General features: G+C 35.7%; 1 protein-coding gene and 1 long non-coding RNA gene across 3 annotated transcripts in view; one reads left to right on the top strand and one right to left on the bottom strand.

The window, feature by feature from the left end:
• Positions 1-25,616, top strand: part of clcn6 (chloride channel 6) — a 42,822-nt gene extending 17,206 nt beyond the window's left edge. For both annotated transcript variants that reach the window (XM_073911216.1, XM_009304277.5), the window contains exons 15-23: positions 2,681-2,834; positions 5,984-6,140; positions 7,416-7,522; positions 9,628-9,814; positions 12,554-12,711; positions 15,032-15,188; positions 18,196-18,303; positions 18,551-18,676; positions 22,135-25,616. In XM_073911216.1, the coding sequence (XP_073767317.1) occupies positions 2,681-2,834; positions 5,984-6,140; positions 7,416-7,522; positions 9,628-9,814; positions 12,554-12,711; positions 15,032-15,188; positions 18,196-18,303; positions 18,551-18,676; positions 22,135-22,215 (1,235 nt within the window). In that variant the 3' untranslated portion in view covers positions 22,216-25,616. The remainder of the gene's footprint in view (positions 1-2,680; positions 2,835-5,983; positions 6,141-7,415; positions 7,523-9,627; positions 9,815-12,553; positions 12,712-15,031; positions 15,189-18,195; positions 18,304-18,550; positions 18,677-22,134) is intronic.
• On the bottom strand, positions 1,772-8,771 carry LOC141375940 (uncharacterized). The gene is made up of 3 exons (XR_012384793.1): positions 6,831-8,771; positions 5,426-6,602; positions 1,772-3,670 (listed from the first exon to the last, which is right to left on the bottom strand). It is a non-coding gene; the product is annotated as an uncharacterized lncRNA (long non-coding RNA).
• Positions 25,617-26,655: the final 1,039 nt, after the last annotated feature.

Below are 26,655 nucleotides of genomic sequence, written 5' to 3'. Positions count from 1 at the left end.
TGAACTAACAATGAACAACTGTATTTTCATTAACTAACGTTAAATAACATGAATAAATATTGAAGTAAATGTATTGTTCATTGTTTGTTCATGTTAGTAAATGCATTACTTAACATAACTAATGAACATTAGTGTACAGTGTGACCCACTTTAGTTTAATGGTACAGTACAGTACGGGTCGGTACAGGTCACCTATATCAGGCTTGCATTTCCACTGCCAAAACCGTTTCAATGGTATACAACAGAAAGTTTCAGTCTACGTCATTCACACTTGAGAAAATGTCTACAGTAAAGCAGTACGGGTTGTTCACATATCATATGAGAAGTTCTTCTCACAAAACAGATGCTTTATACACAAATAGACGTGCGGCGAAGGCACTCGAGAAAGCAAAACCGCTCACGCTTTAGACGATTTTGTAAAAAACTACGGGGAACAGGATAGATTCTGCTTGAGCTCTTGGCTTTGTGGCTGTTTGCAAAGACGACAATAAGGTTGGTTCAAGCTCGGGTCGACCATGGCTTGTTATTATATGTATATATTAATACGATGTACTTGGCTGTGTATTTAAAAATGGCACTTCCTTTGTTTTCATTCTTCTGCTTGTGTACGTGCTGGTGACTAGGGTTGTAACGGTATGAATTTTTTACGGTATGATAATCGTCTAAAACAATACCACGGTTTGACGGTTTCGCGGTATACGGTATGTTACAAATGTTACAAAATAATAGAACAGTGAAGCAAATTTGACTTTTTCCAAATAATATATTTTCAGTTACTATAAACAACACCACTTACAATGAACAAATAAAAAAATAATAAAATAATAAATAATGTGTCAAAGTCCAAATAAAGTCCAAATAAACATGGTGCAAATCCTCAGTAAAAAAATAGATATAAATATTTACTATACTATAAATAGTTACATAACGAAACTAGATTCAATATGGAACATCCTCAGGTTTTATGTGCCAGCATGGATATGGTTGTCTGTGGATATGGATTTGGATATGGTTGTCTGCAATGCAGACAAACAGCTGCACCTTCATTTGCGTCTTTTGAAAACAGCAAGAGCCGCAGTTCGTCTTTGCTGTGTCACTGTTTTGTCATGTTTCTGTGCTGCTGTGCATGCAAAAGTACTTAGTATGAGAATTATTTCATGCAAAACTTTTTTTTTGCGTTTTGAATGTATGTAATCTCTTATTCCATGTTGTTCAAAAAGCTCGTTGTTGCTCCACAAACAAAAGCGAAACCTATGCTTATTGGTTGTGATATAGCGAGTTTGAACCAATCTGGGCATGGAGGAGGGACAATGCATCAATATATCATGTCTGGTTTGTCCAGAGACACAGTGACGAGCGTTTCTTTGTCAAATCAGCGTTGTCAAATTTTGATGACGTAAACGCACTGATTCCGGAGCCTCTGAAAGTCTTGTGATACAGAACTGAATGTTATGTGATACAGCACTGGAAAGCTGAGATTCTCTTCTTTATGCCAATCTTTGAATTGTATGAATCGGATCAGCGGATCAAAAGTTATTAAACATTTAAGAGCAATACTTATTTTTAGCCGCCGGCGGCTGTCTCAGTCTTTAAGGGTTAAAACCATTGATATGCAATTGTTCATGGTATGATAATCGTGCACGTTCAAATCGTGGTAAACCGTCATACCAGTATATTGTTACAACCCTACTGGTGACGTATCTCTGTAAGCCAGTGGTTCTCAAACTGTGGTACATGTACCACAAGTGGTACACAGGCTTCCTTCTAGTGGTACGCAGAGGAATTGATGAATAATTCAAGTATAAAAAATGAACGCACTTTTAAACCTGTGACGCTTACAATAACAACGATGTGATCAGGAAATTGATTTTAATAGGCTAAACTTTTTATTTTATTTTCATTTTTCTAATGTTTGTTACGTATTCTATCATTTGAGGTTATTTTCCTTCCCATACTTGTAACGGTTGTTGGGGGCATATCTCGTGTTTTTATATCCCAATGTTGACAGGTATAGTTTAATCACTTGTTTCTCTGACACACACAGCCTACTCTAACGAGCAGTAAGCAGATCTAATTTCTAATTTAAATATGTAAATAAAAGTAATGTATTAGTATCAATTGGTTAAAAATAAATAAAAGCAGTAATCGTGTGCTTCCACAACTTTTTTTAAACGGGCAAAACCACACTGCCGTAAGGGAAAGACGTGTGCTTTCTTTTATACAACAAGAAGAAAGTGTGTGAAACAATAATCATTTCAATCATTTCAATCCAAATTGACATTGACATTTTATTGAATGAATATACACCCCAACCTCTTCAATGCTGCCAAAATATGTCAAAATAAAGTGAGTTTTTCCTATAAACGAGCAAAATAATCTACCAATGGGGTAAGAAAATTATCTTATGTAGAAAGGAAAAACGAGATTATTTTGCTTACCCTACTGTCAGATTATTTTGCTTGTTTTAAATAAAAACGTACTTGATTTTGGCATATTATTTCCGAAAACAAGACGATATGTTTTGCTGGCCTAGAAAATGCTTCTTGATATAAGAAGGTTTAGATATTAGGACTAGAAACAAGCCAAAACATCTAAGAAAAGCATTTTTTGCAGTGTGTTCTCTGCAGAAATCAAGTTAACACTTCTCTTTTCCTCCTCTTTGTCTGTTTTATCCGCACAGCTACTTTTAGTCCGGTCACGCTCTCCCTGTTCTTTGTGCTGTATTTTTTCCTGAGCTGCTGGACGTATGGCGTGTCCGTCCCAAGTGGTCTGTTTGTCCCTTCACTTCTCTGCGGAGCTTCACTGGGACGCCTTTTAGCCAATGTCCTAAAAATGTAAGATGAATTCCTGTTAACAATGTCATTAGTGGTACTAATGATGGCACAATTTGACGAAAGTGAGGGAGAAACTTTGATTTGAAAGCTTAACATATAAATGCACATATCTATTGTGGGCTCTGCTAAACAGGCCAACAAGAGATTATTAATTACTATAATTTCTTTTCATGCTACAAATGTAAACAATCAGGTAAAACCAATTAAATCTGTTCAGTGATTTTAATCTTAGGGCATCACAGTGATGCAGTGGGTAGCACGATCGCCTCACAGCAGATCGCCAACAGTTTGCATGTTCTCCTTGTGTTAGTGTGGGTTTCCTTAGGGTGCTCCGGTTTCCCCCACAAGTCCAAAGACATGCGCTATAGGTGTATTGGGTAAGCTAAATTGTCTATAGTGTATGTGTGTAGGTGTTTCCCAGTGATGGGTTGTAGCTGGAAGGGCATCCGCTGTGTAAAACATGCGGATAAGTTGGCGGTTCATTCCGCTGTGGTGACCCCTGATTAATAAAAGGACTAAGCCAAAAAGGAAATTAAAATCATTTATTAATCTTTAAGGTACTTAGAAATACTTAAAACTTTAAACTATTGTTAAACTTGAAGCTACTTAAAACTATTTTAAACTCAAACCTTTCAAACATTAAATAACTTAACTTAAATTTTAACTACTTGACTGTTTAAACTTTAAGCTACTTAAAAATTAGAACTACTTAAATACTTTTAAACATAAAACTACTTTAAAACTTGAAGCTACTTAAAACTTAGAACTACTTAAAACTACTGGTAAACTTAATGCAACTTAAAACTGTTTTAAACGAAAACCTTTTAAACTTTAAACTTACAGTTTTTTACAATGGCTATGACACTTTTTTCAATACATTTAACAAGTTTGCTAAACTCTTAACGCAGCAACACACCTAAAACACACAATTGGCAAAACAGTTAATTTCATGCTCAAAATCACACATTATAAACTAAACCTCTAAACTACTTTTCAAAATACTATAATAAACGAACACACTACACCATGTCTAACAAAACACTGTAAACATGTTTCAAAATTAAATTATTGTTCAAAACACAAACACATGTTCTCTTCCAACATAAACATTCAGTCAATCAGAACACACTGACAATAAAAACACTATCATCAGCTGACATTACAGAAACTGCATTAGTTTATGTGTCAGCTCTGCCCTTATATTTGAAGTCTCTCTACAGTTTTGTTTCGTTGGGTTTAGTAAATGCAGGCATTTTCTTTCTTTTACTGCAAAAATTCTATATAAAACGAAGACAAAAAATTGCTTTATAAAATTTACAGTTTATGTAAAAAAAATACAGACACAGAATTGCTGCAGTAAAGACTTTTTTTGCAGAAGGACATCACTGCAAACAGGAAAAGCACCACAATTATAATAAAATAACAAAGTAATCTTCTATTCTTGCCACATGATCTCATCCACATTATACTTGATATCTTGTGTGGCCCTGCACGGTAACTGTGGCCCTTTGGCCTATTATGTTTTTCCTACGGCGACATCCCCAGCTTTGTCAACATTGAAAATTTCATGTGGTACTTGATTGGCCTCCAACTTCATGACTCTCTGAAAGTAATTAGACACAGTGTATGCAAATGCTGTACTGTATATGTACTGTATGTTCTAATGAACTCCACGTTTAAAGAGTAGTTTACTGCAAAACACACTGTGTATAGTACAGTAATGACTGTATTGCATAATCTTACATGGACGTATTGGTGACAGAGTTCTTTGATGCGCTCACTGTTCCTTTCAAAAACCTCAAGAGTCCTCTATTAGAACATATGATCATGTGATTGGAAAAACCAAAACAAGACATGAGTGTGCTTTCTAGATGGGAATCAGCTGTCATATATATATATATATATATATATATATATATATATATATATATATATATATATATATATGAGAGACTCATATTGCAGTTATATATATATATTTATATATATATATATATATATATATATATATATATATATATATATATATATAWTTTTTTTTTTTTTTTTTTTTTCAGTTGCCAATGAGAAACAGCCTATTGCGGTTATATAAATAAATAAAGAAATATATATATATATATATATATATATATATATATATATATATATATATATATATATATATACATATATATATATATATATACATTTATTTATTTATTTATATAACCGCAATATGCTGTTTCTCATTGGCAATTGAATAAAATACAGGGAATATATTTGTGTTATAATTCACAATTAGAACAGCTGTTCACTTTGACTTTATCCTATATAAGTTCTGTTTAGAACATGGTGTTATCTGTTCTGACATACTGTGTTAAAGCATTTGTAAATTTGACTGTAAAATTAAATTGTTTTGTTCTTGGTTGTGCTTGTGTGTAAAAGAAGTTAAAGCATTTCAAATTTGTGTTAACTGGATGCATTTTGTGTCAAAACAACAAGAAATGTGTTAATTGTATAGCCCACCAAGACGGATGTTGTGCTAACTGTGTTAAGAGTTTAGGAAACTTGTTAAATGTATTGATAAAAGTGTCATAGCAATTGTAAAAAACTGTAAATCGTAGAACTACTTCAAGTTTAAATGTAGTTTAAAGTTTTAAGCTACCTAAACTGTTTTAAACATAAACCTTTTCAATTTTAAGCTACTTAAAACTACCTAAAACCGCTTTTAAATTTAAAGCTAATTAAAACTTAGAACTACTTAAAACTACTTTCACACATAAAGCTTCTTTTAAACTTAAAGATACTTAAAGCTTAGAACTACTTAAAACTACTCAACCTTTAAATTTTTAAGGTCCTTATGAAGTTAAAATATTGTTTTTTTAGATGTTAATATCAGTTACATGTTAGTCCTAAGCATATCTTTAAGCTAGTGTGCTCCAAAACCTCTAATAAACCTCCAAAGCTTGCAGTTTGTTACTTCTGCCTAAATAGCTGAATCTTTTTTTTTGACATCACATCATACTTAAATTAGATACTTGTTCCAAAACAACTGATTTATAACAATTTTGAAGCTTCATTGAGCAGTGATTCAAATGCATCCATCATCATACAAGTTTTTTTTCTATTAAAGTATTTTCCCTTACTCTTAAAATGTTGTTTAATTGCAGAAACTTCCACATGCAAATCTATTCGGGGACCTTTGCTTTGATTGGAGCAGCTGCATTCCTCGGAGGTGTGGTCAGAATGACCATCAGCCTGACAGTCATCTTAATCGAATCAACCAACGAGATCACTTATGGACTTCCCATTATGATAACACTAATGGTAGGAAAACAGTAATCCTTGTAATAACGTTTTAAAAAACGTTTATATGTATGGGAAATCTTCATTTTGGGCATTTGCATAGTATTAATTACTTTAGAGGGGCCAATTTGTGTCAACATTGTGTCAAACTGTGTCCTTTATTGACGTTTTCTTATGATACTATAATTAAAAGCTACAAATAAAGAAGGTTCCAGAAGATATTTAAATATTTGTACTTTGTATGATGTTTGATATAATATTATTAAAAAGTTACCAATAAGGTCTCACACTCACCGGCCACTTTATTAGGTACACCTGTCTAACTGCTCATTAACGCAAATTTCTAATCAGCCAATCACATGGCAGCAACTCAATGCATTTAGGCATGTAGACATGGTCAAGACGATCTGGTGCAGTTCAAACCGAGCATCAAAATGTGGAAGAAAGGTAATTTAAGTGACTTTGAACGTGGCATGGTTGTTGCTGCCAGATGGGCTGGTCTGAGTATTTCAGAAACTTCTGATCTACTAGGATTTTCACAAACAACCATCTCTAGGGTTTACAGAGAAAGGTCAGAAAAAGAAACGATATCCAGTGAGTGGCAGTTCTGTGGGCACATATGCTTTGTTGATGTCAGAGGAGAATGGCCAGACTGTTTTGAGCTGATACAAAGGCAACAACAGTAACCTAACCTAAATAACCACTCGTTACAACCGAGGTCTGCAGAAGAGCATCTCTGAACGCACAACATGTCCAACCTTGAGGCGGATGGGCTACAGCAGCAGAAGACCACACCAGGTGCCACTCCTGTCAGCTAAGAACAGGAAACTGAGGCTACAATTTACACAGGCTCACCAAAATTGTAGAATAGAAGAATGGAAAAACTTTCCCTGATCTGATGAGTCTTTATTTCTGCTGCAACATTCGGATGGTCGGGTCAGAGTTTGGCATCAACATCATGAAAGCATGGATCCATCCTTTCTTGAACATGACAATGAGTTTACTGTACTCAAATGGCCTCCACAGTCACCAGAACTCAATCCAATAGAGCACCTTTAGGATATGGTGGAATGGGAGATTCGCATCATTAATGTGCAGCCGACAAATCTACAGCAACTGTGTAATGCTATCATGTCAATATGGGAATATTTCCAGTACCTTGTTGAATCTGTGCCATGAAGAGTTAAGGCAGTTCTGATGGCAAAAAGGTGTCCAACCCGGTGCCTAATAAAGTAGCTGGTGAGTGTGTACTTGACGGTGAAATATGCATTTCTAATTGGTGTTATGTTTTATCAGGTGGCCAAATGGACAGGAGATTTCTTTAATAGGGGAATATATGATATTCACATTCACCTGAAAGGAGTTCCTCTGCTGGAGTGGGAAACTGAAGTGGAGATGGACAAGTGAGCGTCTTTTTTCATCTGTCACATTAAACTGTAAACAGATAAACAGACCATCTGCAGTTCGAGGATAAAATATGAGCCCCCTCCTTTCAGCCTCTTTACTTTCTCTTTACTTTGCTTTACTCTTTACTCCTTTCTTTCATGGAGTAAGGAAACGGTGGGAACTCACTCCACTGAAGACATCCATTAGCCTACATATTTAATTTCGTTTGTTCAGTTGTTTCCAGCAAACTAATAAATGAACAATAATAGCGAAGTGTGGTCAGAAAACTGAGTTATATCCAAACACAGGTCCTGTTTATGCCCCATATGGTGATGCAGACATACCCAAAACTCGACTGGTGAACAAATCTAAACTTGTTTTTAATAAAACAAATATAAATATGCATATGATGAATAATACTACTAATAAAAACATCATACAAATGCAAATTGTCATGAGTCAACTGAAAAAATCCCCCCGAGGTGAAGAAGGCATGGAGGCAGTGGTTTATTTTTGTAGTAATTAATTGTTTTTGTAACATTTTAATCCGTTAATTTTTGTTTCATATGTAAAGATATTTGTGTATTGCCGTACATCCTGCGTGTATTAAGCAATGTGTTATTGTTTGAACCTGCATAGGCGCATAACTTCTGTGTTCTGCGCTTGACTTTAGACCAGCTTTTAGTAGGTCAATGGCGCAGTCTATTTTAGTTCCTCAAAATAGCAACACGCCAACAATGCACCTTAACACACTTCCTTTTCAGACCAGCACACCCATAAGTCCACAAAGTAGCATGAATGCATTTGCTATTTAAACAGTTTGGTACAAAACGTAAAAATGATGATGGTATGTGCCTTATTGCGTCGGGTCTATAATGGGGCCCATAGTTTGAAAATGAACGTTAGAACTGACTCAGTGCAAACCAATAAATATCAGTCACTCCTGAGTATATACTGTACTTTTAATATAGTTAAAGAGGTTTAATATGTATTAATTTTAGGGATGTCCTGATCAGGTGTTTTTGCAGAGGTCGATTCATTTGATTTTTGAGTATCTACCGATACCGAAACCCGATCCGATACTTCTATGATACATTAAAAAAAGAATAAAGAAGAGCAAAGAAGCATTTCCAGTGTGTTTCTTATTTTTATTTAATTCACCTAATTTTAACATTCAACAACTTTAACAAGCAGAGCACTTCTGTGAGGTAGCTTGAACAATCAAGTCAAAAATAACATAAATTCTACACTTTTGGACTTTAGGGCAACAGAAAATATAAAAAAAATCTAATATAAAACAAACAGCACCTCAACTTAAAATAGCCGGCAGGCAATCCCAAGTTTACAGATCTCACATTTTGCTATGGCAATGTTGTCGTCATCAGCTTTATAATACCTCAAGACGCCAGACATACTCACGCTTTCCTCTTCAAGCTGCTTGTGTTCTACTTTGCTGGTATTTAACCAACTCTTCAACAAAATGATGCCATACCCCATGCGTTGCTATTATTATTATTATTATTATTATTATAAATAATAAATGTAAATAATATTTTCTGCGCTGTAATTGAGAATGAACTAATTTTCGATTTATTATTAGAAAAATAGTTTGTATGTGATCAATGTTTTTGTGATGTTAAATATTGTTGAATAAGGTTTAAAATTTCTTTCTTTCTTTCTCTCTTTCTTTCTTTCTTTCTTTCTTTCTTTCCTTTTTCTTTCTTTCATTCATTAATTCATTCATTCATTCATTCGTTTGTTTGTTTAATTCTTTCTTTCTTTTCTTTTTTCTCTCTTTCTTTCTTTCTTTCTTTCCTTTTTCTTTCTTTCATTCATTAATTCATTCATTCATTCATTCATTCGTTTGTTTGTTTAATTCTTTCTTTCTTTCTTTTCTTTTTTCTTTCTTTCTTTCTTTCTTTCTTTCTTTCTTTCCTTTTTCTTTCTTTCATTCATTAATTCATTCATTCATTCATTTGTTTGTTTAATTCTTTCTTTTCTTTTTTCTTTCTTTCATTCTTTCTTTCTTTCTTTCTGTCTTTTTGTCTTTCTGTCTTTTTGTCTTTCTTTCTTTCTTATATATTGCAATTATTCTTACACAATCCTCTGTGTTCCTCTTCAGACTGACAGCCAGTGATATCATGGAGCCCAACCTGACATATGTGTATCCTCACACTCGCATTCAGTCTCTGGTCAGCATCCTGAGGACCACCGTCTATCACGCATTCCCTGTGGTCACCGAGAACAGAGATAACGAGAAGGAGTTCATGAAGGGAAATATCCTAATAAGCAACAATATCAAATTCAAGGTACAAAAACAAAGCCCCAACTCTACCATTACTGAACTGCATCATGTAGACCACAAGATGGTGCAAACGGCCTAGTGTTTTTATACACCGCGCTCAGTAGCACAGCTTTATTTTAGTACTTAGCCCACGTACTTGATTTTTTTCCAGAGATATATAGGAGTGTATAATGCTCTAATAAACCAGTAGCATGCTAGTAATAAACATGTCAACAATGTACTTCTTAATAGTTAATAATAATAGTTAATAGTACTATGTTTGCTAATCTAAACTGTTACCCAGTGAAAGCCACGTTTTCTTTATGACAGAATACAATACTCAATGTTCTGTAAACACTGCATTGCTTTTACGATTGGTTAGATCACATTCTTCACGCCTGATAAATAAGATCTAGATGCCAGATCCTGTCAGAAAATATAACAGACTCTCTGGGTATCCAGACAACAAGCCAGCGGAGCCACCCAATACCCAAAGCTAGAGAGGAGCACGAGATGGAGTCATGATGATAAAGAAAGAGCAGAATTTATTAAATAATCTTAGCTGCATATGATGACTTCTTCTGACCAGGATAAATCAAACAAGTGTTATTATATCTCAAGCAACAGCAATGGAAAATTGCTGCTTAACAACATTGTCCAGTGAAAAAACAGACCTTGATATGGAGACATTATTTTATTTCGCACTCATAAAAACAAGCGTTGCTTAAATCCACAGAGTCATAAGATTATAACATCATGGAAAAATGAAATAATAATAAAGCAATAGTTATAGGAAAATATTAATAATAAAATATTGACCTTATTCTAAAATGCGGAAGTGCGCCTGTAATCGCGATTGTCTTAGAACTTCCGATTCAGTCACCTATGGGAGAAATGACTAGGAATAATAAACGGCAGAAAATGGCCAGACTACTTGCTCAACAAACAAATGTTTGCATGACAACACAGACCAAGTAGCATAATATAATAAGAAAATATTAAATTGCAACATCAAGCAGCGTAACGAGCAGTTGTTAACGTCAAAAATGAATGGAAGTGAATGTGACCGGAAGTCGCGAGACAAAACGATTCAAATGGCAGCGCCCGCTCGACAGCTGAGAATAAGGTGAATAAAAGCATAATCAACTGACAAATAATCATCAATAATAATAATTAAATCATTAAATAATAATCAATAAAATAATATGATGATAATTATATAAATGATTAATGATTATATGATTAAATAAAGTAATTAAATGAAGAATAAATGAATATGTACAAATGAAAATAAAACAAAACACAAATAAATGGTTGCTTTCTTAGAGCAACACACAAATAAGTTTGCTACAAGGATTCTCAGGTCCTTGGCTTGATTCTTCAGGTTTACTTAATTTGTAACTTTTACCTATTTTGTAACTTATATTATAAATTATTTAATCATACTGTACTGAGAAAACATCAGTTAGCAATGTTGTCTTACACAACGTTGCACAAACTTTTGCATGCAGGAGATTCACAGATATGCTTTTACTGTTTAACATTAATATATGACATTTACCTTATTTGTTACTTAATTATACTAAAAATATTTTTTTTATTATATTGTATAAGGAAAACATCAACAACGTCACACAAACTTTTTACAAATAGGACTTACAACATTATGATTTATTTTTTGTGTCTCTTTATTTCATTCATTCAGTTTTCTTTGGCTTAGTCCATTTATTATAACCAGGAGTTGCCACAGAACCATATTCCTATTCTGGCATATGTTTTATGATGCAAATCCCCTTCCAGCAGCAACACATTACTGAGAAACACCTATACACTCTCACATTCACACACACACACACACACACACACACACACACACACACACACACACGCACTACAGGCAATTTAGCTTATTCAATTCACCTAGCTCATGTCTTTAAACTGTGGGGGAAACAGAGCACCTGGAGGAAACCCACACCAACATGGGGAGAACATGCAAACTCCACACGGAAATGTCAACTGACCTAGCTGGGGCTCGAACCAGTGACTTTCTTGCTGTGAGGTGACACTGCTAAACGCTGAGCTACCGTGCTGCTGTCTCTTCATTTGTAGCTTTTTATTTATATTACATTGGTCGTATTTCGGTTATTTAGAGAGCCTTCCTACTGCGGTTTTTCACCAAGGCAACCCGGGACGCTAAAATATAATTGGCTAAACTGGCATTGAGTAGGTTAAATGACCAAAACAAAGACATTCCGGCACGTAACGCACATTTTCAAATCAAAAGAATGCAGAAGCAAGAATGTTTTTTTTAAATATCTCCAACATATTATAGTATTTATATGCTTCAAGAAGAGTCAAAACTTGCATCCAGCACCTTTAAAATGAGCTGAAACAACACAATTCTTGAGATTTTTGGGGACAACTTAATTAATGTTTAATCCATTAAATCGTTAATGGTTAACTTCATTGTTTTGTGTTGGGACAACATCAATGAATTGTTTGTCTCTTTGTTTCTACACTGTAAAACGTGCTGGATTCCACACAATTCCTTTATGTTGCCCCAACACAGACTTAATTGTTTTTGCACATTTAAGTGGATTGAGCATAAAACAAATAAGTTGTCTCAGAAAACTGAAGAATTGTGTTGATTCAGCTCATATTAAAAGAGTAATTCAAAACAAGCAGCAAAAATATATTTTTTTCAGAGTGTATACAAAAAACAACAACAATCAAAACCTGTCTCTTGTTGCTTGTGCTCCTTCAGAAAACCAGTGTGTTGACGCGGGCGGGGGAGCAGAGGCGGAGGTGTCAGTCGATGAAATCGTACCCATCAAGCGAGCTCCGCAATGTGTGTGATGAACATGTGGTTGTAGAGCCGACGGAGGAAGGCCAGGACATCCTTCAGCAGATGCTAGAGAGGAGGTTTGTTCCATCACCTTTTATCTCTTCATATCTATTATAACCCTCTTGAGCATGGTATAATATTAGACAAAGTGATGTGGAGAATTTGTATGACAGCACTTTGCGAAATTATGTATGACTCATTCTGGAATTGCGGGTACATTTTAAGCATTTCTGTTTAATTCAACTGGAATGACACAAAACAAATGTATATTTACAGTAAACTTTAAACATATTGATATATATATATTTATTTGTTTGGTTGATTGAGTTAATGAACGAGGGGTTAGGGGATGGGATTAACAACAGACAATATAAAGTCATTTTATATATATATATATATATATATATATATATATATATATATTACTGTTTACCTATTGCCATATTTGTTTTTATCATACAAAAGACCAATAAAAAGATTGAGGGCCCTATCATACACTTAGCGCAATGTGGCGCAAGGCGCGGCGCAATAGTCTTTTGCTAGTTTTAGCTCGGCGCAAGGGTCATTTTGAGGTGTCGCACCACACTGTTTAAATAGCAAATGCATTTGCGCCCAAATGTGCGCCCTTAGGTGTTCTGGTCTAAAAAAGCAGGCGTGTTTTGGCGTGTTGCTATTTTGAGAAACTGTAAATAGTCTGATCTTTAGACCAGAACAAAGTCGGTCTATTGTCTGGCGCAAAGTGCGCTTGGCTTACACACTACACCCAAGATGCAGAGCAATACGCAAATATCTTTGCATATGAAAAATATATAATATCTTAAGGATATATATATATATATATATATATATATATATATATATATATATATATATATATATATATATAATAAGGATTTATACAGGAAATAAATATAAATGATTAAAATATTACAAAACATATTAATTTCTAGCCTACATGAAGATTTAAAAACCACTGGCTTACTATCTTCATCTCGGGAGACTTTTTCAGTTCATTCAATTTGCTTTTGTATAATCTTATTATTAGAGGGTTTAGATTTGTCCACCTGTCAAATTTTAGACCATATCGGGCATGGCAGGTGTATTTGGAAATAACTCAGTATTTTGACCACACTTGGTTATTATTGTTCATTTATTCGTTTGCTGGAAATTAGAACTGAATTTAGAAATAGTTTTGAAACAAATCTTTGCGCTTAAACGAAATTGATTATTTATAGGCTAACTGATGTCTGTGCGTAAAGGTTTCCCTATCCACGAGAGCAAAAGCGAAAGTGAACTTACTTTACGTCAAAATGCGCTTATGGCGTGACGCAGCTGGCTCTTAAAGGTAATGGGAGATGAGACTCTAATTGGTTTATTCTCAAAACACACCTATAACTCATTAAGAAAATAAACTCAACCCTTTTAGACCATGCGCCACGGCGCAAAGCGGATTTTCCCGTCCTTAAATTAGCAAAAATGCGTTCTGACACACCCTGAAAGCGTTTGCGCCCTGCGTTTTGCGCTCTGCGCATGGACCGTCAAAATAGAGCCCTGAGTGTTATGACCGCCTTGGGGTCGATCACAACAGAAAAGAAAAGAGAGCCAATACCAGAGAGAATTTAATTGTAACAAGTTTGTTTATTAAAGGAGATAAGGATATATCTTTAGGGGAAGACCAGGCCTAAAAAAAAACTAACAAAAATATCCTTTTTTACCTAAAGAAAGTAAAAAGAATAAAGAAAAAACAGCAATTACTTACCTAACTCTTTTGCCAAAAACTATAACAAATGTACAAAATAAAACATGACGTCAAAACGTACATCTCCTCTCACAATTATTCACAAGTGTGTATTATATTACAAGTGTATATTCTATTAACCACAACTTTTATGGGTAGAAACGAATGAGCAAGAAACTCAAATTGAGACAAGAAATAATAAAAGATAAAAATTAAGACAAAATCACAACATTAATCACATTGTTAAACGTTTCTATACATAACAAACTAAGTTAAATCTCTCTCGGGCATAGTGCTCAATGGGCAAAACAGAGAAATGAGCTGGAGGAACACAAGCCTAATGTATAAAATCAGTCATTGTGGCAAAAAAGGCCTTGATCAGTGCTCCAGCACGTCCTTTTATACAGAGTAGGTTGAGATAAGAACCAATCGAATCCACCCTCAAATTTCCTCCAGGAACCGCCTTCCTTCAAACAAAAGCATAAACACATAGAGAGAACACAAGATGGCATGCATAGATCCACACACATCAACTAAATGTCATAACATTGAGATACTACTAGTACTGCAACTACTACAACTACAACTTCTTCTCCCACTACTGATATACTACAACAACTACAACTGTTAATGCTGTCTCTTGTTGATGATGTTGGCAGGCACGCGCCATACCCAAACCTCTACCCAGATCAGTCACCCAGTGAAGAGTGGACCATGGAGGAGAGGTTCAGACCGCTCACCTTTCACGGACTCATCCTGCGCTCACAGCTTGTCAACTTGCTGATCCGTGGCGTCTGCTATGCTGAAAACCAGTCGGTCGGTGTCATTCAAACTTCTCCACTTCAATTTTCTTCCCGTTTCTTCAATTCTTTTTTTTAAATCTGGCAATGCAATGACATCTGACAATGTTTAAGCTTATTGAATTTACAAAATAAAACAATAAGAGGTGAAGAGGCGAGGCAGTGGCGCAGTAGGTAGTGCTGTCGCCTCACAGCAAGAAGGTCGCTGGGTTGCTGGTTCGAACCTCGGCTCAGTTGGCGTTTCTGTGTGGAGTTTGCATGTTCTCCCTGCCTTCGTGTGGGTTTCCTCTGGGTGCTCCGGTTTCCCCCACAGTCCAAACACATGTGGTACAGGTGAATTGGGTATTAAAATCTAAATTGTCCATAGTGAATGAGTGTGTGTGAAAGTGTGTGGATGTTTCCCAGAGATGGGTTGTGGCTGGAAGGGCATCCGCTGCGTAAAAACTTGCTGGATAAGTTGGCGGTTCATTCTGCTGTGGCGATCCCGGATTAATAAAGGGACTAAGCCGACAAGAAAATGAATGAATGAATGAAGAGGTGAAGAAAGTATTACATAACAAAGTAAAGAAATGACAATAACTGCTTAGTGAAGCAAGTGCAGACAAGTTAAGAAGCATGAACAGCAGACTAATACTTGTTAGAAAGAAAAAGTGAGTTTTAAGAAGAGATTTAAAAAGCAGGTAAAGAGCTGGCCATTCTCAGTTGTAAACAATTCCATAAACGAGCACCCACCCATGAAAAAGCTTGGTCTCCCCTGCGTTTCATCCTCGAAATAGGGATTTTCAATAAAGTAAGATTACAAGATCTTAATCTTCTTGGAGGACTGTTAGGGATGCAGGAGATCTGATAGTTATTTAGGCGCCAAATTAAGTTAGATTAATCCTGGATTCCCCTACAAGTTTTTTTACACTTAAAGGGACAGCTTACCCAAAAATGGAAATTCTGTTATCATCCTCAACTTTCTTACTTTTTTTGAAAACAAAGAAAGATATACTCAAGCATATTGGGGGAAAAACAACCATTGATTTCCTCAATGTTTTTTTTTTGTTCCTGCTATAGATGTCAGTGGCTGCTTTTTTTCCAACAATATTCAGAAAATCTTCTTTTGTGTTCAACAGAAGAAGTTTGTATATGTTTAGAACTGTTTGAGTGTGAGTAAAGGATAAGTAATATGCATTGCTAAGAACTTAATTTAGACATATTCAAGTAGTTTTACCTCGGCCAAATGTGGTCCTATTCTAACAAACTATACATCAATTGAAAGATCATTCATTCAGCTTTATGTTATGCATAATCTCTGTATAAAAGTGTATTAAAGGTTACACCTTTGAATAGTTTACAATATTATATTTGTTCATATACATAAGATTAGTCTGTACTGAAGCCAAATGTGGAGCTAATTGAACAAAATAACTTATGATAACGGTCTAACTTTAGTACACCCAAATTCATGTGTTAAGGAAAAATATTAAATAAAAAGGTATAAGGTAAGACTTTATTTTGATGGTCCCTATTGCACATTTTGTTGACTAAAAGTTGCATTGCAACTACATGCCAATAAATTCTCATTTGCGTATTAGTAGACTGTCTGCTGATCTGCTCCTTCAACAAACATTTAACTGACTATAAGAAACCTTTTAGGTACATGTCAGCTTACACCAACCCTAACCCTAACCCCAACCCCAACCGACAGTCTACTTATAATTTAATGAGAATTAGTTGGCATGTAGATGCAATGTAACTCAAATTCAACAAAATACGCTAAAGGGATCATCAAAATTTAGTCATATTTCCAATGTTTTGCATCAATTTAAATGTATCATTTTTCTATTTTCAACAATCTTCAGTGACTAAAATATTACTTTAATAAATATATCTGTTTAATAAATCTGTTTTGTTCAAATGCACCAAAATATTTTACCTATATTCAATGAGAAATTGATAAAAAAAAATTCAAAATTGTGTGTACACTACTTGGAAAAAAAAGTCTTGTCGTGGATTCCAGTTGTAAGAGTAACAAATAATAACTTGACTTCTAGTTGATCATTTGGAAAAGTGGCAGAAGGTTGATTTTTCCATGAATCATCTGTTGAGCTGCATCCCAATCATCACAAATACTGCAGAAGACCTATTGGACCCTGCATGGACCCAAGATATACACAGAAATCAGTCAAGTTTGGTGAAGGAAAAATCATGGTTTGGGGTTACATTCAGTATGGGGGCGTGCGAGAGATCTGCAAAGTGGATGGCAACATCAACAGCCTGAGGTGCAGATATTCTGACTCATATGCGCTTGTTAAGTGGTGACATGTTTGTGATGTATGTAATGCTGTTTCCGGGTCCAAGCCGCCATTCACTTGAGTGGAGAAATCATTCATTTATGATCACTTTTTATTCATATCACACATTAAAGTTAATTTTGTATAAAGTCATAGTGTACACAACAATCTCTGGGCTTGCTGCATAACAAATACCAAAATTTTAACAATTTATAAAACAATGAATTACTTTCTGGCCATCGGATATTAGGCATGGACATATATATTGCGATCGTGATTTTCGAAAGTATTAAATCGCTTTGTAAACGTTTATTTTTACCATTTCATGAATCTCCCCATTCAGTTGAATAGAGCGCTTGGACCCGGAAGCCGCTAAGCGTGAAGTCACACTTAACAAGCGGATTAGCTGTTGTTATTTTCCTCTCTTTCCTCTCTCTACTCTTGTCATTAGTATTTATTTTCATCTCTAGGTTCACTTTCTAGCTAATAGCAGAATAGCATCTACTGGATAGGCAGGTATAATGATAGTAAGGCTCCATCTGATTGGTCAAATTTGGATAAACAGTATGTGCTGATAATCTTGTAGCCAGTGCACCAACATATAACACTAGTTCAGCCGAGAATTTTAATTTTGTTGCATTTCTCCTCTCTACTATATGAATATTGCAGATACCATTATCACAATATCGCTAATTCTTTAATATATTGTGCAGCTCTAAATTTCCATATTCTCCCTTTCCACAGAGTGCCTCACAGCCACGGCTCTCTCACTCAGAGATGACTGAGGATTACCCACGATTCCCTGACATCCACGATCTCGACCTGGCCCTTCTCAACCCACGCATGATTGTGGTAACGTCCTCTGACCTGTCAAACTCTTTATGGCGTGACGCAACAGTTCATAATCTACTGTTAATGTCGTTTAAAAATGATGTGTTCTTGTGTGTGTGTCTATAATGAGTCTTAATTGGAGTTAATCAGAATTGTTGAAGTGCTCTTGTAGCAAAGTGAACCATGCAGAGGTGACAGTTTCTTCAGTGGTCTCTCTCAGACATAATTAGCTTGATTTCTCTCTCTTCCTTTATTTATTTATTTACAGGATGTGACGCCCTACATGAACCCCTGCCCGTATACAGTCTCTCCAAACACACATGTCTCCCAAGTATTCAATCTTTTCAGGACTATGGGGCTTCGACACTTACCTGTAGTCAATGCAGTAGGAGAGGTAAGTCAAGTCAAGTGCGACATAAATAAATATAATCATAGATATGAACATGAACTGGACGTAAGAGCTATTTAAAACGTATATATACAACAGAGTATTAATCTGACTACATTAACTACTAACTGCAAATACTATAATGCAGTGGTTCTCAAACTTTTTTCACCAGGTCCACCTCAGAAAAAAAAATTCTCTCCAAGTACCACCATAATAACCAGTATTGAAATACAGTTGTATTGTTGGGCTAATTAAGCAGCTACAGCTTTGCGCAGCTCAAAAATGAGGCAAATTAATCCCTATTATTAAGAATATGTATAATTGACAGCCACTTTAAACATTATAAATAGTTTAAACATTAAGGGCTCTATTTTGACGGTCCATGCACAGAGCGCAAAACGCAGGGCGCAAACGCTCTCAGGGTGTGTCAGAACGCATTTTTGCTAATTTACGGACGGGAAAATGTGCTTTGCGCTAAGGCGTATGGGCTAAAAGGGTTGAGTTTATTTTTTTAATGAGTTATAGGTATGTTTTGAGAATAAATCAATTAGAGTCTCATCTCCCATTCCCTTTAAGAACCAGCTGCGTCGTGCCATAAGTGCATTCGCTATTTACAGGACGCAAAGTAAGTCTAAGTGGAAAAACTGAGCATTTCACAAGCAAACAGTTGACAGTTTTTTAACAGAAAACTGTTAAACAGAGCATCTACTGCGTGAGAATGAGAGAAAATGGTTCACTTTCGCTCTTGGATAGGGAAACCTTTACGCACAGACATCAATTAGTCTATAAATAATTAATTGCGTTTGTTAAGCGCAAAGATTTGTTTCAAAACTATTTCTAAATTCAGTTCTAATTACAGCAAACGAATAAATGAACAATATTAAAGAAGTATGTTCAAAAACTGAGTTATATCCTAAAACACATGCTGTGCCCCATATAGTCTAAAACCTGACAGGTGGGCAAATCTAAGCTTGTTTTTAATAAAAGAAATATCAATATGGATATATTAAATAATACTGCTAATAATAATAACATTATACAAAAGCAAATTGTTATGAATGAACTGAAAAAGCCTCCCGAGATGAAGAAGACATAAAAGCAGTGATTTTTCATATTTATGTAGGCTAGAAAATAATATGTTTTGTAATATTTTAATCCTTTTTATTTATATCCTATATCTATTCTTATTATATTCTATATATATCCTTAATATTTAATTTTTTTTTATATGTAAAGATATTTACCTATTGCTCTCTTGTGCGTATTAAGCAGTGTGTAAGCGAGGCGCAACTCAGCACCGGAGTTTAGACCGGGTTTGTTTTGGTCTAATGAAAAATCTATTTTAGTTTCTCAAAATAGCGACGCGCCAGCGGTCCACCTCAGAACGCCTTCCTTTTTGAGATCAGAACGCCTATGGGCGCACATATGAGTGCTAATGCATTTGCTATTTAAACAGCGTAGCGCAACGCCAAAAAACGACTCTTGCGCCAAGCTGAAACTACCAAACAAGTATTGCGCCGCACCTTGCGCCACATTGCGCCGGGTGTATGATAGGGCCCTAACTGTGCTTGCAGGTAAAAAAAACAAAACAAAAAAACTTCAATGTTTAAATTAGAATGTGCTTTTAAAAGTTTGTTTAAAATGGCACTGTTCACAAAAAGTAAAAAGAAAACTTGTACAAGTTGTAGTATTAATGGATAATAGCCAGTAGGCCTATAGGAGTCAGAAAAGCGAGTGATTAAATCAATACAGTGCTTAACCAATTCTTACGTGTGGCATTTTCGTGATTTGTTGCGAATGAAATTACATCTTAAGTAAACCGTAAAGTTTGCTATGTACCGACTATTGTTTTCAAGCAGACTTTGGTATTGGGTACAGACTGGTGTGATCGTCGCTTCAGGAAACAGCCAATGCTGATCACATCAGTGTTATCATATGTGTCAGAGGCCTAAAAGTGTGTTCATTTTAATCTAATATTATTAAGCAATTCCTTCGTGTACCACTAGAAGGAAGCCCGAGTACCACAGTTTGAGAACCACTGCTATATATACACTCACTGGCCACTTTATTAGGTACACCTGATAAGAAAGGTGATTTAAATGACTTTGACTGTGCTTGGTTGTGCCAGATAGGCTGGTCTGGGTATTTCAGAAACTGTTAATCTACTAGGATTTTCACGCACAACCCTCTCTAGGGTTTACAGAGCGCAAATGCATTGTTGATGCCAGAGGTCAGAGGAGAATGGCCAGATTGGTTCCAGCTGATAGAAAGGCAAAAGTAACTCAAATAGCCACTTGTTACAACTGAGGTCTGCAGAAGAGCATTTGTGAATGCACAACACGTCCAACCTTGGGGCAGATGGGCTACAGCAGCAGAAGACCACACCGGGTGCCGCTAATATCTACTAAGAACAGGAAACTGAGGCTACAATTCACACAGGCTCACCAAAATTGGACAATAGAAGATTTGAAAAATGTTGCCTGGTCTGATGAGTTTCGATTTATGCTGCGACATTTGTATAGTAGGGTCAGAGTTTGGCATCAACATCATGACAGCATGGATCCATCCTTTCTTGAACATGACAACGAGTTCACTGTACTCAAATGGCCTCCACAGTCACCAGAGCTCAATCCAATAGAGCACCTTTAGGATGAGGTGGAACAGGAGATTCGCATCATGAATCTGCAGCCGACGAATCTGCAGCAACTGTGTGATGCTATCCTGTTAATATGGACCAAAATCTCTGAGGAATATTTCCAGTACCTTGTTGAATCTATGCCATGGAGGATTAAGGCAACCCGGTACTAGTAAGGTGTACCTAATAAAGTGGCCGAGGAGTGTGTATATATAAATTCTTTCAGATGAGACAGAACAATATTGAGTGAGATATTGTGCAAAAGAAGTTTTTAAAGGTTGAAGAAAAGAGGTGGTACATTCATAAAGTAAACATCACTTTTCTTATTGAGTCCTTGTATGGTTGAGCTTAAGTAAAGTGTCCGGTGCATATGGAGAGAGAGTGTTTCTACAGGTGGTTTGTCAAGCCCACTCACCGGTGTGAGGCACACTCAGATATGCACAATCGAGTTCGATTCCCGGCTCGGGGTCCTTTACCGATCCTTTCCCTCTCTCTGCTCCCTATGCTTTCCTGTCTGACATCTTCACTGTCCTATATCATAATAATGGTGAAAACCCTTAAAATATTTAATAAAACAAGAGACAAAATTCACTTAAATTTTCTATTTAGTTTAAATGTAAAATGTAGTTAATCGAAAATGTAAAAAAAAAATCAATTTTGAGAGGCAGTAAAATGCTTACATGAGCACCAGTGACCTAAATACAAAAGACTATCAGTAATAAGTAAATTACAGAATAAAATAATAAATAAAATAAAGAAGAATTTCGATATAGAAATCAGAGCTATAGAAAAAAAAACAAAATTTTAAATGTGCATCTTTCTTTTTCAGATTGTGGGAATAATCACCAGGCATAATCTTACCCATGAGTTTTTAGTCGCTAAACTCCGACAGCATTACATCACAATATAAGACTCCACTGGCACCGTCTGCCATCAAACAGCCAAGCTTAAGTAATGGCTGACTGGAGATGAGATGAGGAAGACTCCAGAGACCTGAGACCATCCTCCCAAGACCACCATCAGACCTGAACAGTGTCTTCAGGTCCAATCCTTAAGCCATTCCTTGTCACCGTGTGGACTGCTAGCTGGAGTGCCTGACCCGTCCAGGAACACACACAAATACACAAACACATAACACTAATGCAGGTAAGGTACAGTTAATCCACACATGTTCAGTACAGCGTACTGATTTTTTTTCTTCTGACGCTGCCTGCGCTTTACCAACCTCACTTAAGCACTTTTAATTTTGACTTCTCAGTTTTAAATTCGTGGACCATTTGCTTTTGCACAAAGAATGAGGTAAACCACTGACCACAGTCGCTGATCAAATTATTGTTCCTTTTTTTGTTTTCCGAAGAAGTAAAACGTTTTAAATCCATGCTACTTGTTTTTTTTTTTGTATTATGTCGTTATTATGGTAGTCAGTACATTTCATTATGTTTCTGTCCTGCCCAAACAATACATGTTTTGACATTGTTTATGCTTATTTATGTTAAATAAAAGTATTACAGTAATACACATTAGTATTATATAGTAAAAAGACACCATCATTATGAGTCAAAACCACTGTTTATTTGTGTATATACACTACCTAACAAAAGTCTTGTCACCTGTCCAAGTTTCAGGAACAGTAAATAATAACTGGACTTCTAGTTGATTATTTAGTATAGGAAGTGGCTTATATGAAAGGCGAAGGCCTCTAGATTACGCTTATTTTACCAAAATAAAATATGATCATGCTTTGATTTTCAATAATTTAATTAGGACAGTAAGGTCTGACTTTGCTTAGATAAAAGTCTTGTCACTTAACATCTCTGAAATGACTCAAATAACTTATTAAAAAGTCACCTGGAATGGCAAAGAAAGCCCTCTTTCATAGTTCATCATTCATCTGCAATGCCTCCATCTTACCCCAGGCATGCTTAATAATGTTCATGTCTGGTGACTGGGCTGGCCAGTTCTGCAGCACCTTGACCTTTGCTTTCAAAAACATTGATGTGGAGGCTGAAAAATAAGAAGGAGCGCTATCCTGCTGGAGAATTTGCCCTCTCCTGTGGTTTGTAATGTAATGGGCAGCACAAATGTCTTGATACCTCAGGCTGTTGATGTTGCCATTCACTCTGCAGATCTCTCGCACGCCCAGGGCCGGAGTGGGACTCCTTTTCAGTCCTGGAGTTTCAAGCCTTAGACCGGCCTACCTCAGTTCACGACTGACTATATTAAATTAAGGTAATTTCCAATTCAGTTTCTAATGACACTATCACGTCTTTTTCAAGAAAACAGCTGCTTTAGAACTTCAAATGTTCAACAACCCTAACAGTATTATATGTCTTAACAATAAAAAAAATAATAATAATTTCTCAGGTGAGGTTCGAACACAGGTCTGCAGCATTGTAACGTGACATGCTGACCACTGGACCACAATGGCGCTGTTATCTTCATTGAGCAGGTGTAATATCCATTAATATTAGTTAATCGAATTCTTATTTTCACTAAGGTGCCGCTGTTTGGGGTTGAATAGTTACATCATCATTACCCTGCTGGCTGCAATTTGCTCACAGGGCTGCAAAAAAATAAATAAGAAGAGTGAAGCTGCGGCAAAATAATGATTAAAAAGTGAGGCTATGGTCAAATAAATAAATAAATGAAAAAATTGCCACTGCTGAGAGTGCAAGCAGCTAGGGACACCGGCCCTCGCGGCCAAAAAACGGACCGGCCCACCAGGAATTCTCCCGGTCCTCCCGATTAGCCAATCTGAGCCTGTGCACGCCCCCATATTGAATGTAACTCTATACCATGATTTTTCCTTCATCAAACTTGACTGGTTTCTGTAAGAATCTTGGGTCCATGCGGGTCCCAATAGGTCTTCTGCAGTATTTGTGATGATTGGGATGCAGTTCAACAAATGAATCATGGAAAAAAATCTACCCTCTGCCACTTTTCCAAAAGATCAACTAGAACTCAAGTTATTATTTGTTGCTCTTACAACTAGGATCGACAACAAGACCTTTGTCAAATAGTGTGTGTGTGTGTATATAGGGAATAAAAATCATAAATGTGGCATTAAAGAAATTGTTATTAGTTTTTTTTTTTTTTGAAGTCGTCCATAAAATGTATGCATTCACTTTTGATTATTTTTATAAAGGGATTTTTCACCCCAAAATGAAAATACTGTCATCAATTGTTGACCTTTGTTGGTTTAAACTCCTTATTTAAAATGAGTTGAAACGACAACAGTTTTTGGTTCATTGTACTTAAATTAGTTAAAACGGTTAGGTTCATTTAAGCGATTGGTGTTCTGTGGATAATCTGTAACGAGTTTCTATCTTGCGTTCAAAACAAAAGAAAATATTTTGAAAAATGTTTGTAGCCATTTACTGTACTTATTTCCCTACTCTGGAAGTTAATTATTAAAGGTTTATCTTTGTGTTCAGCAGAATATATAAAGAAACTTTCACTTGAGAGGGTGTAAATCGTGAGTATATTTTCATTTTTGTGGTGAACTATCCCTTTAAGTCAAGCCATTGCATTGATAATGCCTTATTTTTAACGACAAGCTAAAACGCAATACAAAGTTATTCCATTCCAGTGTTTTGGCCTTTAAAACAAATGTTTTTCTTGTTATCGTGGGCATTGTTATTAAGTTTTAGTGTTTTAAGAACATTTAGACTTTTACTCATTCCATTGAAATGCCCTGACATTCTTGACGTCTTTCTGTCAGGGAAGAAAGTTCTCAGAGTGTGTTTGTTATCGTGAACCTATCGAGCCACCAGAATATGGCTAAATTACAGGGATTCATGCTTGTTTTTGTAAAATACGGTAACATCCGCTGTAACTACAGCCGTGAAATCAGTATCATCACTCAACTGCAACTTGGGACTTATAGTAAATAGTATTAAAAGAAATGAATGCACATTTTATTCTACACAATCCTTATTTGTATTTGATTTATTTAAGATGAATTACATTAAGGACGTTTTGTCAAGCATATATGCTGCGCGTGGTTTTAATTTATGCTTTAAAATGTCATGTTTGTTTATTGTGATGACAGACACAATTTTACTTGCGTGATTTATAACATGCTGTTTCATTTTGAGTTTTTCTCTGACGACTGATGTGCTGCAGGGATGGAGAGTTGACTGAACAGCCTCCGTCTGTTATTGTAGCTTCATAAAACAACAGGCAAATGATTTCTGAAAGCCATCTGTAATCTTAGTACTCCATTGTGATGCCATGTACGCTATCATTATGGTTTTTCGGGAGATGGATTCGATGCACTGATCAAAATAAAATATATACCCTTGGACAAATTGATGTGAATTTAGCTTGTTCATATATCTTAACATGCTTCAGATAACTTTTATATTAATGGTACTGTATATAATTTGAGCTTCTAAAAGAATATGAAGGATTCTCATGGCCGTGCTCCGATTTAATAGACGAGACCCACAGAACCATCAAGATTTTTACACTTTGTTGCATTCATGTGACTTTATTCCCCATATGAGAGGCGTCTTCTAGCTGCCATCACCAAAAAGCCTTTAATATAAAGTATTAAATACTAGGGATGTAACAGTATCAGAATTTCACGGTACGATAATACCTCGATATGAATGGCACGGTACGCTATTTATTGAATCATTTACAGAAAAAACAAAACTTATGAAGTGTGTCAATGACATACAAATTACCCATCTATCTGTAAGCTTTGAAACAGGAACTTTAATTTTTCTTTTTTTATGACAAAAAAATTATTAAATCATGTAAAAAAATAAAGTTTCAATTTAGTATTGTTGAAAACTCATCACATTAAACATTTAATCACTCACTCACTTAGATAAAGATGGGTTTTTTAAGGAAAATTATCATATAAATTTAATATGGTAAAAGCTGGGATCTCTGGGCATTTACAATGTCCCCTGCAACAGAAAAAACCCGCTCATTTGGGACTGAGGTGCCTGCATAGCATTTTTTATTTGTCTGTCACCTGTTCTCTTTTCTCGTATCTTTTTAGAGAGAAACCAAAATGCTTCCACACATACGATTTAAAACCCGGTTTAGGTTCGATCATTTCCAGCTCTTTCTCTTCCCCGCTACTAGCAGCACACTCCATTTCCGCATTACTGGATCTGTAGAAACAACAGACCGCAAAGGATGATGGCCACGCCTGGGCTGATGGGAATTGTAGTTCCCGCTACCTCCCGTTCGCTTCATTCGCCTAAGCAAACGTTTCTCAGAAGACATAGTTTTATTGAGTCATACGAGTACGGTAATATTGAAAAAAATTGCTATTGCGGTACTGCGGTATTTACAATACCGTTACATCCCTATTAAATACATTTCAGTAGTG

The sequence above is a fragment of the Danio rerio genome, chromosome 8, assembly GCF_049306965.1.
Source record: "Danio rerio strain Tuebingen ecotype United States chromosome 8, GRCz12tu, whole genome shotgun sequence".
NCBI lineage: Eukaryota > Metazoa > Chordata > Actinopteri > Cypriniformes > Danionidae > Danio > Danio rerio.
Note: the sequence above shows the minus strand (reverse complement) of the source record. Positions and strands in the feature narration are given on the sequence as shown.